The sequence below is a fragment of the Acanthisitta chloris genome, unplaced genomic scaffold (genome assembly GCF_000695815.1).
Source record: "Acanthisitta chloris isolate BGI_N310 unplaced genomic scaffold, ASM69581v1 scaffold30300, whole genome shotgun sequence".
NCBI classification, from domain to species: Eukaryota; Metazoa; Chordata; class Aves; order Passeriformes; family Acanthisittidae; genus Acanthisitta; species Acanthisitta chloris.
In genome coordinates this window covers 1278-12637 of record NW_008651549.1, presented here as the reverse complement: position 1 = coordinate 12637, position 11360 = coordinate 1278, and the positions used below count along the sequence as shown (strand labels likewise).

Genomic DNA, 11360 nt, shown 5'->3' with positions numbered 1-11360 from the left:
TTTCAAGATGAGACTGGATGTGGCACTTAGTGCCATGGTCTAGTAACCACGGTAGGGTTGGACTTGATGATCTTTGAGGTCTTTTCCAACCTGGCTGATTCTATGATTCTGTGATTCTATGATTTGACATTAACATGTTAGGAAGGAGAATACAGGGGTGATGAAGATTGTGTTCTCAAGACTGACAGGAAGGTGGGAAACTCTGTTGAGCTGCTGGCCAAAGTATCTAGTACAGAAAATGAATAATTTTGACATTCACATTTTGAGAACTGCTACTGCTTTTCGCTGCCTGAGGTGAGGAAATACATATGCCACGCAATGTTATGTGGATCAAGTAAGCACTCCTGATATTTCAAACTGAGCCTGTCTTAATGAGATGGCATACAGTGCTCCACTGCTCACTCTTTAATAATAAACTCCAGTGTTGAAAAGCTGTCAGAAAAGTGACAGGGATTTCCAAGAACTGAAGGTCTCTTGTTCTGACTGCAAAACTGAGGCTGTAGCTGTAAGCAGAGCATTAGGAGTATCATTTCTTGATCATATGCTTTTAAAAATAGATCCTGTGCAACATGTTATACAGAGCCCACATTATAGTGACAAGAAATGCAGAAGGACTTTCATAGATATGTTTGAATCCGCTGACAACTACTGAAGTGATCTTAAAATCCACATGGCAATTATGGCTGGGACTTTAAAACTGTGGTAACACCTTTTCAGCAAAATTGAGCTCTCAGGAGAGTTATTTCTTCTGCCTTTGGGTTTTAGATAATTTTGTGCATTGTAAATCACTCCCACACAAATCTGCACACATAGGATAAGCTCTTCTAGTGAATCTGCCCTTTAACTATTGCAGATCATCATTAGAAGAAGTGTGGCATTTGAAGGTATAGTGCATAAGATATTTTGGTGTCCTGTTATGTAGTTCTAACCTTAGCTGGGTGCTGTGGGGTGGTTTTGGTTATATCCTGCTAGCTCTGGAAGTCTCATCTTGGGAAATGCCAAACCTTTTTGATTCACATGAGAACATGGAAATTGTCTGTCAGCAACCCACGTGACTGCTCCATGAGTTCTGCATCAAACAGGCCTGATCAGGTCCTAGTGTGGTTGAAATGAGGGAGCTGTACTGGTGGAAGCATGATGTCTTTTGCAAACTCTCTGGCCAATGACCACATCAGTTTCTCTGTGTGGTTTCCTTCCTCAGAAGAACTCAGTGCTTAGACCAGAAGTTTTGTCCACCCAGCACCTCTGCAGACCCCAGGGTGAAGGAATGGTTAAGGAATGGCTTTTTTCCACCCAGTTCAGTCCAGGCTCAGCACTGATAGCTGAAGAAGGGCTGTGGGCAGCCCCCTTCTGCCACTCCTTCTGTAGGAGCTCTGTGATTCTTAGAACTCCCTTGAGTTTTGGGTTATCAAGTGCCCCTTGTTGTAGCTGCATCAACTGTAGAATGGCTTATTTGCTGAGCACAACAACAGGGCTCCTGTTCGGGCAGGATTCCACTGGCAGTCCATGCCTGACCTGGAGACCTTTGATATTTTGGCTGGCAGACTGTGCCCTGCTTGGTATTTCCCTGTAAAATATGCTCTAGGTTGTCCTTTCTTTAGGAGACATTATCCTTCCTCCCACTCATTCCTGAGTCAAGTCCAGGCATCACTGCCAGTGCTCTTAGCTGGAAGGTCCACCCCTTTCTGCACTGAGTGTGCAAACCCACTACCCATTGCTTCTTCGCTGGACAGCACAGCATTCCAGCTCAGAAGGTGTCCCTGAAGTCCTGCAGCTGGACACATCTGCATTTCCAGCTCTGCTTGCCAGAGGGGACATTTTAAATGTACAGTACAGCTGCATACTGACAGCATCAATCAGGAGAGACCGAAGATACTGGGCTGCTTTGGGCTGGTATTTCCAGTGGATCCTCATACTGCTGCTTTTCATGGATATCTTTGCCCGCTGTTACCCAGAAATGACAAGACATTGGAGGAGATTGTGAATTATTCTGATGGGAAGAGCACACTTACCTATACTATACCTGCAGTTTGATCTTGATAATTTGTCTACTTTGTGCCTTTAGAATTACATGGAGTTTTCTTTTTCCTCCTCTTTTTTTAGAGAAAAAGGTGTAGAGAGACATGGAGCTTGAAAGAATCATTCGAGACACGCTCACACGCTTCATCCAGTCCCACAACCCTGCAGCAGATCTCAGGTATGCCAAGATAGACATCACTGTTCTAGCTTCAACTGTGTGTTAATTGTCCCTCTGTGCATTATACTGAACTCTGTAGCCTTCCCATACTTCGTGTTGCTCTTCTTTAAGTCAGATTTAGGGTGCAGGTAATTTGCACAGGCTCTGATGGGAATGCTTGAACAACTATAGTTTAGCATTGCAATCTAGCAATGTAATTTCTGTGGTGAATAAGATGATTAATTTCCTGTCTAGTAATGCCCATTAGAATATGGGATTTCCTTCATTCCACAGTGCTCCCAAAGGGCTTTCTGAGCAGGATAATGCTATGTCGGGGTTCTCCCTGTTTTGAACTCTGCTTGCATGCAGACAGGCTGGAACACAGCAGCTGGTTTTGCAGCTGGTGGCAGCACTGGTACAAGTGTGGAGAGCAGCAAGCAGAGAACACTGCATCCCATAGAAAGTGCAACTTGACAGAATATGATGACCTTACCTGAAACACCAGTCAGCATAGAAAAGTCAAGGGTTTGAGCACTGGGGATGTTTTGGCTAGCTCAGCTGAAGCACCTCCAGGAGCACAGTCTTTGGGCACACGCTGGGGGTTTCATTCAGTGCTGCCCAGGAAACAGGACTCCATGCAGTATTTTATCTGTTAATGCTTCCACTCAACCACTGACCACCTGCTGCCTGGCTTTACTGGTGGTATCTGCCCAGAAAATACAGTCCACATAGGTCCTGCTGCTGCTGTATTAGAAAGACACGAGATTAGGGAGAATGGGGATGGAGACAGAGAGAGAGAGAAAAAAGGGCCTGTTGACCTACTGCCATATCCTGTGTTCTCTCTGTCTCCAGTGGGATGGATGATGTTTTCTTCTCTTATATCACGGGTGTCCTGGAAGAGCTGGGCTCACCAGAGTCTTCGGAGGAGACTTTTGACATGGACACCTTTGTGGAAATGATGGAGGCATATATCCCTGGTTTTGCAGAAATCCACAGGTATGTGAATGTTACTGCTTTGTGTGTGCATGCCATGCACTGAGGGCCTGGACCCGAGCTCCTCAGTACCAGAAATTCTTTTGTTATACCCAATTGAAGATGTATAAGTGCCAAACCTGCATCAGTCTTTGCCTGAATACACAGATGCTAATCCCAATATAGTTTGTAAGTAGGTCCTTGGCTATCTGAAATACCTGTTGATTTTATTGGGCTTCACATCAAGCCTTGTCTTTCTATAAAGAGGTAGCCAAGTAGGCTGGGCTAGTGCTTTTATGCTTTACACTAATTATACAGCTTCTGTCTCTTGCAGCGGGGATGTTTGTGAAATGATGTTCTCCCTCTCAGAAAGGCTTGGTGAAGCTCGCAACAAAGGTGAGTTACACAAACAATTTCAGCATAAGAAGGTATATTCTCTACATGTTCTCAGTCTTAATATTTGGAGTTGAGCAATGTCACAGGATAAGATATGATCTTGTTTGCCACAGTTAGGATCTCATAAGGAAGCCTGAATTGATTGACAGGTGTTTTTTTCCATGTTCAGTCAGGTTTTTGATATCAACACATGGGAGGCTGGAGTCATATGGAATACTGTCCAAGATATACTGGAGTGAAAAACACTTGATCAATTCTCAAAGTACCTCTGTTGAGATCAAATTCAGGGTAATAAGGAAGAAATAGCAGATACAGGGCTGCTTGTTGAAATTCTGCTGTAGGTTAATTCTGAAAGTGAGGATTTCTGCCTGACTCTGATAGCTATAGTGGCACTACCACTAAACAGCCTTTATCAGGTGCATCATCAAATAGAGTATCCAGCTGAATACATGTATCACTTCTAGACCTTGAGCGTCCTCAAAGCTCACTTTCCGTTCACCCATGAACCCTGACACAGATGCAAAATCAGCAATGTGCTCTGGCCTGCACTTTGCAGAACTGCAGAAGACTACACTATGCCAATGGCCTTTTCTAACCTCAGCATTCATAGACAGATCAGCTGGATTGCCCTATCAATCAGTCCCACAGGTACTTCTCACTAAAGAACAGCCAGCTTGAAATGCTCAGATATTAAACCTTTCAGGACATACCAGTGTGAATTTTTCTTGTCTAGCAACACCACTGCTGTCTTGCCAGAAGGCTACAGTGTAGAACAGACAGTCCTGCCTTTTATCTTACTTGCTGCTTTCTTGAACTTGACAAAATCTACTGCTCTGCTCTGGTCTCCTGCATCCTACCCTTTGAGGATCCTGATGTAGCCAGAGTGTGGAAGAAAAGCACCATCCCAGTCTTAGATAGTACAGAACAAAGGGGAAGTGATTCTTCTTATAGTGACACAAAAAGAGCCTTTAAAAAAAGAGATGCGTCAGAATAACCTAATCACAGGATGTGCTGGCTTACATGCAGGCTAGGGACTACCACAGTGTATTCCCAAATTTAAAATCAAAACCACACCTTAGTTCAAGAGAAAACACCAGGGAATTCTTAGAAGTGTAAGAAAAATATCTTAAGTATCCACAACCAAAGCACTAGAAAACTGAGAATTGAAAGGTAGAACTGAATTTGCAAGCAGCCCATGCCCCATACAGCCTGGAAATGCAGAACTTGGGCACTCCAGCCTGTGCTAGCACTGCCTTCCTGCAGGTCAGTGTGAGCAGAGCTGCAGCTGTCCCCACTGAGGCCAGGAAGAACAGAAGTGCTTCCAAGTCTTGTCACTTAAGAAGAGATTTGCTTTGGCACATGATGCACTAGCAATCTAATGCCAACAGAAAGCACAGAGCTCTAGCCTTAGTAGCACTGTTCCTCAGGAGATATCACTATGTCTTTAAGAAAAACCTGGCCAAAAGGCTGTGGAAAGCAGGAGTGAAGCACCCTCTGAAGACATCACCAAGGGCCAGGAGCCTGGAGCTGGAGCCTGCAACGGGGAAAGGCTGTGCACTCTAACAGACGGAGCCAGGGCCCAGGTATGAGTACCCCACAGAGAAGCAGGAACACTGGGGACAGTCACACAGCATTAGGCTACCAGCACCACCCGAGGGCATTTTCCAGCTCTGGAAGGAACCACAGCATAGGCTGTGACAAAGCATCACTGGTATCCGTGATCTCCTCCATTGTATGGCCTGAGCAAGACTGTGTCAGAAAATTATGTGCTGACAGAAGACGATGAGCCATCAGTCTGGCTCATCCGTTCCAGTGGCTGGAAAGGATGAGCCGGAGCAATGGCTGAGAGGGCCTATCCCAGTGCCTTCAGCGATCCCAAAGCAGCACTTTGGATCCACATCTACAGCATTAGCCAGGCTCCTCCCCACTTCACCCAGTTCCCGTAGCCTCATTCCACAGTTTGAGCTGGATCACCATTGCTCTCCTCAGCTGTCGTGCAGTATCTGCTCAGGAAGCAGTCACATCTGGGTGTCAGTCCTGAAGACACCTGCCCCACCCTCAATGTCCTGTGCTGTGCACTTACTGAGCTTTACAGCACTGAGTCATTGTCCCAGCAGTCCTGATCCTGCAACACCTTTCAGCATAGCCCATGCTACAGGCATTGCAACACCTGCCAGATGCCCCCCACTTTCCTCCCCCATGCTCTGCTTGCTCCAGTACTTATCTATTCCTGCTTTGCAGCACAATCATTCTGTGTCTACAGCCTTCTAGCAAATGCTGCTATGGCAATTCCTTCTGATGTAGTCTCAGGTCACTGTTTAGCAGTCCCTTTCTGATCAAAGCACATGTAACTTCACAAGGTGGGCAGGAGTTCGGGCATTCACACCAGCATTCAGAAAGCTCACTCTAAGGAGTCACACAGCATGGCCACACAGATGAGTCAGTTCACAGCAGCCCTACTTTAAAGTAAGTTGAAATACAGAGGGAGGAGATTAAAGAAGAGTGATGCTTTTCCTTTCCAAGGACAGTCCCCTGTGAGCTTCAGGAATGGGATTTAGTCACACTTTTAAGGAGAGAGAGCCTTTAGCTAAGGGCAAGCTGAATTTCCTGGCAATGCCAAACCAAAGGCCCTTTTCAAGAGCTCTCTCCTCACTGCATCCCCAACTTAGCTCTGTCTCTTGCTCCACCTAGGAAGGCAATGACTCGAAGGATGGAGTGGAGCTGCTACTGGAGATGTTCCCAGCCTGTACTGTGAGCCAGGCAGAGAAGGCTCTCGCCATGGCCTTGGGGAACTTGGAGGAGGCAGTGCAGTTAATTGTGGAGGAGAAGGTGGAAATTGGCCCAGCAGGTGCGAGTGTGAAGGTACTGTACTCCGACCTGGGTGGCAGTAGGCCAAGGAGCAGAGCAGAGCGCAAGGACACACAGGTGTTATAGCTGTTTGCTATAAGCAGAAGCTTTGACTGCAGTAACCTTCTGCACAAGGAGCCAGGAGGATCACCTAGAGCAACAGTCCCTCCTCCGGCTCTCTTAGTATAGGCTGTGCCCACAACTGAGCCAGCACCCCAGTGGAGCTGTGGCTGGCACACCCTTTCCCACAGGGGCTGGAGTGCTCCAACAGCAGCTGGGCTCACTGAGCGAGCGGAGGGGGGGAGCTATAGACCCTGTGTGTTGTGCTATTCACGCACCCATATTTTGTCTCCTCCCAGGAACTGGCACGGCCCCGCAAAGCGCCCAACCACGAGGAACTAAAACAGGTTATCCTACAGAAGTAAGTATCCAGCAGCAAAGAACCCCTTATTTTGCTCCCAATTTGCTTCCCCACTTGGGGAACAATGTGGTCTATAAAGAGCTTGGGGTGCAAGATGCTTAAAAAGGATGATGTGAAGCTGATTCAGGTAGCTGAACATACCTAAGCACAAATACAATCACCATATGGAGAAAAAAAAAACCCAACACCAAGTTTGGGCTCTTTCAGAGCTCTGGCACAGAAACAGGTTACCTGTACCAGCTGGGTCACAGCACAGGCTGTGTGTGGGGTTTCAGCCTCTTACAGAGACAGAGTAAAACACAGTACTGTTAGCTGAGGTCCTGGTTAAAGGTTCAAGGCATAAACGTGCTGCAGCTCAGGTAACAAACACACAGTGACTTGTAGAACTACAGCAACTCATTCATACCTCTATCCTTGGAGACAGTCCAAACAAGGCTAAAGATATCTTTAAGATATTGCCTGTACAACAACACTGGGAAGATTAAATCTCCGCTGCTGAAGGTGTGAATTCAGTGCATTTAAAGAAACCTCTTTGAAGTCCCCTGTGGACTTCTTGGGAATGAAAGTAGCTTTAGATTGGTTTACTTATATTCATTTCTAAAACCATTTAATTCTCAATGGGAGAACACACACTGTGGTTTCATCGATCTGCTTTAAGATCTCAGCTTTCATGAGTATCATTATGCAGGCATGCAGCTTCCCCACATCTATCCAGCCACATCTTTTCCACCACTTTACATCCTCCCCAGTGACAGCATAAACAGTCAATAGGCTGGGAAAAATAAAGTAAGGCATCCAAGCAGAAGTTGCAATCCCTGTCCTTGCCCATCTCCTGTGCAGGCTCATTTCAAAGTGACAGACACTGAAACAAAAAAGCACCAGCTGTTTGTTATGTTTCTGAGAACTTCACTTTAATGACATTTTGGCAACATCCTGTACTTTAAACATCACTCAAGCACAGGTACAGAGAGCAGATCGCCATAGCTGAAGATACACATGAGCAACTATACTAACTACTGAGGGAGAAGTCATGGTCAGCTGTGCTAAACCAGCACGAAAGTCTCAGAGAGTAGCAACTCAGCAGTACAGCAAGCAAATGCTTGGACCCTGACATTTCAGTCACATAGGAAATGAGGTGATGCTTTTATGAAGTTGCTTCCAGCACAGATCTGTTTCATAGTCAAGTAGTAGGCAGAGTATGAAAGGAACACCATCTCTTCAGGGCAGAAGCAGACTGGTCCTGTAACCTCTCCTTTGGCTGCCATCCCTTGGACTGAGAAGGAGCAAAGCTGCCCCAATGGCAGAGCACACCAGACCTCAGCAAGTTCTCTCAGTTCTGCAGTGGCTAACAGCATTCTCAACCACCTGAATTTTCAATATCCTTCACATACAGCCAAGGCTGCTACTCCAGGAGAATCCTGCTAGATTCTCACCAGAAGGATGACACACTTGCCTGTTTCATCCAGAGGGGAACACCAAGTGCTCCTAGCTGCAATCTAGGCACATAGGACACATTGCACAGTCACAATCCAGCCAGTGGAGCATGGACACAGGCTGTGAGTAGCCTCAGACAATGTATACTACAGTGTTCACTAAATGCTTCTTGTGTTTCAGATACATGATGGTGGATAGTGCAGATGACCAGAAAACACATCGGCCAGCTCCACCCAAAGAGGTAAGCAGAGCAGTCCCAGCTCATCAGAAGTTTGAACATCCTTTGTTAACAAAGGTTTAAAAAAATCCAGCTGCAAGTCCAAAAAACAACAGGGCAGGCCAAAGGCAGGACTGTTCACAGAACCTGCTAGTCAAAGAGGGAAGATTAGCTTAGCTAAGATGCTGCAGGGCCTATCAGTTCTTACCATTCCTGACTACCATGGCTTTTTGTCCCCTGAATCAGACAGCATCCTTCCCAGTTTTGGCCAGGATTCTCAACACACATGATGGTAAACCAGCCCACCCACCCACCTACCTCTCGGAGTACAGCTCTGCTTCTGCTTGCCCCCTCCCTTTCTAGCAGTGTGGCTGTCCATCCTCCTGGTGTTAATATCTTTCCTTTACAGGCTCCCAAGAAGTTGATCCGCTATATTGATAACCAGGTGGTGAGTACAAAAGGAGAGAGGTACAAAGACATCAAGAAGCCTGAGAGTGAGGAGATGAAAAGAACCTATATCAGCCTAAAACCAGCCAGAAAGTACAAGTTCCACTGACAGCCAGGTCCTCCTGCTCTTCAGCCTTCCACCTCACTGGCCACGCATGGCAGGATGGATGTGTGGCCCTAGGAATGAGGGGACTCCTCCACCTGCTGCTAACTTGAACTAACCTGGGAGCCAGGACACTGCTTTCAGCTTCCCTGACTAATCTGGTTGGCAAGGAGACTTCTTCTTGTGTAGCTATCCCTCTGCCCCAAGGGGCACACCGCAGTGACGCTCCTGGGCCTGGGCATGGTCTGCTATTCCTTGCATGGGACATTTTTAGATCTGCGATGTGGCTTGTGCTTTTGCAGCAACCTTTTTAACAAGTCTGTGTGCACTGTTGCTTTGAGTGCCAGTATTAATAAAGATGATGTGAATTGGTGTGTAGTTCAGCCAGAGCATGCACATGCTTTACAGACACTGCCTCCAGTCCCTCCTAGGGCCAAAGATAGGAGCAGGATCATCCTCTAATTATGCTCTTCATCACATTCACCATAAGATGCAGCTGCTGTTTGATTAACTGCCTAGTGGATACAAGGGCTGAGGCTGAACTCCAGACCAGAGCTAGGCTCTCCTGCCAATAATACAACCTGCAGCACTCCATAAACCCCAGCTGACAGCAGAGCAAGAGCTCCTGTCATTTCTCACCACTGTTGAGTGCCAAAGCTGCAGCCACGCAACACAGAGCAAGATACAGTAGCAGGCCTGGGCACTACTCAAATGTTAAGTCGGAAGCTGGAAGAAACAAATGACAATGACCAACTGCTTTCAGTGACAGCACAGCTAGGTTTGGTGATTTTCTGTCAGTGAAACTGCAGTTAGGAGCATGTTCCCCCTGAAAACAACTCCTACCATGCACCAGCCTAAACCAACACCCTAGGTTTGGACAGACACACTGCCCGTGCCAAGGCCATGTCAGTCCTTTGGCGCCAGGCTGGCCAGTGGCCATGGGCAAGAACTAGGCTCATTCTGCCCTCCTCCTAGAGCCCAGAGGGGCCTGCCCTCTCCCAAGAGGAGGGCTGGTAGCTGTTTTCCTTTCTGCTCCAGCTGGTCTGGTTTGCTCTACAGCTCTGCTGGCATGCCCTGCACACCCACCCCAGGGGACAGTCCCCTTCAAACGCTCTCCTGCTCTCTGGACAGCTGCCGCTTAGAGATTTAAAATACAACAAATAATAAATCCTATCTATTAGCTGGCCTGGCCAAGGCCTATTCAGCACCATGGTGTTCTCTCCACGCCACTGCAGAGGGAGTTACTTTCCCCAGAGGCACCAATGAAGCCCACTCACGAACACTCAGTGGCTGCTCAAAAGCCCCACAGGAAAGAGCGAGCCCCACCTTAGTGAGCCCCACTCAAGCCAGCCTCACCGATGGGCCCGACCTCTCCCTCTGCACGTCTCCACAGCAGCCAGTTCCGGCATCCTTCCAGGATCCCAGCGTCGTGCCAGTCCCCCCCTCCCCAGCAGCAGCAGTTCTAGATCTGAAGGTTGATGAAAGGGGCGAAGCCAACCACGTCCTGCAGCAGAACAAGAGCCCTCTGCAGCGGAGGCTCCACATCCAGCTCCACCCCACGGCTTCGGAGGATGCTCAAGCTGGACTCAGCCACGTTGTGGCAATGCTTGACCTTCAGTGAGCGCAGCTTGGGACAATATTCAGCCAGGACCCTGACAAGAAAGAGAGCACATGCAAGTCAGGACTCCTACTTCCAGCAGCCCAGTGCTCATGACTGTACCACACATGCACCATCCTTTGGGAGCAGCACTCTGGTGGTGTGAGAGAAAGTCAAGGGACATGGTTGGATCCCAGACATATCCTCCATGATATTCTGGAAAATTTGCTGCCTCTCCCAAAGGGCCTGTTAGTGACATGTCTCTCAGACTGAGCTCTCATTGCTTTCAGCTTGAAGAAATCTGACTTTGCTCTCTGGTTCTCCTTCCTCTCCCCAAGCCAGACACCTGACACCTCCCCACCACAGCTCCCCACATTGCTCAGTACCTGATGGAGTCATTCTTGACTCGCAGACACCCTGTGAGGTCCAAGTGCTCCAGATCAGGGCAACACTTGGCAGTCTCCTCAACTGCCACGTCGCCCACGTTGGCATTGACAGCCAGTGACAGAGACTTGAGCCTGCTGCACTTCTGCACCAGGTAGCAGATGGCCTCATCCTTCAGCTGGCGACAGGCCGTCAGGTCCACAGCCTCCAGTGCCTTGCAGTGGTCAGCCAGGCTGCGCAGGGACAGGCTGTCCACCCACTCGCAGTGAGCCAGGGAGAGCTGGCGCAGGTTGGGGCAGCTCAGCGAGATGGCCACCAGTGCGTGGCGGCTGAGCTGGGCACAGCCCTTCAGCTGGATCTGGTGCA

General features: G+C 48.0%; 2 protein-coding genes across 2 annotated transcripts in view; one reads left to right on the top strand and one right to left on the bottom strand.

Annotated features, from left to right (window-relative positions):
• The first annotated feature begins 2101 nt into the window (after positions 1-2101).
• Positions 2102-9396, top strand: CUEDC2 (CUE domain containing 2). The gene is made up of 8 exons (XM_009073806.1): positions 2102-2197; positions 3029-3172; positions 3483-3544; positions 4994-5127; positions 6236-6406; positions 6751-6812; positions 8427-8487; positions 8873-9396. Exons 1-8 carry the CDS (start codon positions 2124-2126, stop codon positions 9017-9019), a joined length of 855 nt encoding a protein of 284 aa, XP_009072054.1. The 5' UTR covers positions 2102-2123; the 3' UTR covers positions 9020-9396.
• A 1001-nt stretch (positions 9397-10397) lies between these two features.
• The window catches only part of LOC103801379 (F-box/LRR-repeat protein 15-like), a 2080-nt gene continuing 1117 nt past the window's right edge, over positions 10398-11360 (bottom strand). The window contains 2 exon segments of the mRNA XM_009073795.1: positions 10398-10665; positions 10997-11360. The exon segment at positions 10997-11360 is cut by the window's right edge and continues 26 nt beyond it. Of these exon segments, the coding sequence (XP_009072043.1) occupies positions 10476-10665; positions 10997-11360 (554 nt within the window). The 3' untranslated portion in view covers positions 10398-10475.

What these genes read in the sequence shown, in the direction of transcription:
- CUEDC2 (XM_009073806.1), top strand. Translation starts at nt 2,124, where the DNA reads ATGGAGCTTGAAAGAATCATTCGAGACACGCTCACACGCTTCATCCAG. An exon ending in CAGCAGGTGCGAGTGTGAAG is followed by an intron (nt 6,407 to 6,750) that starts GTACTGTACTCC and finishes GTCTCCTCCCAG; the next exon opens with GAACTGGCACGGCCCCGCAA. An exon ending in GGCCAGCTCCACCCAAAGAG is followed by an intron (nt 8,488 to 8,872) that starts GTAAGCAGAGCA and finishes TTTCCTTTACAG; the next exon opens with GCTCCCAAGAAGTTGATCCG.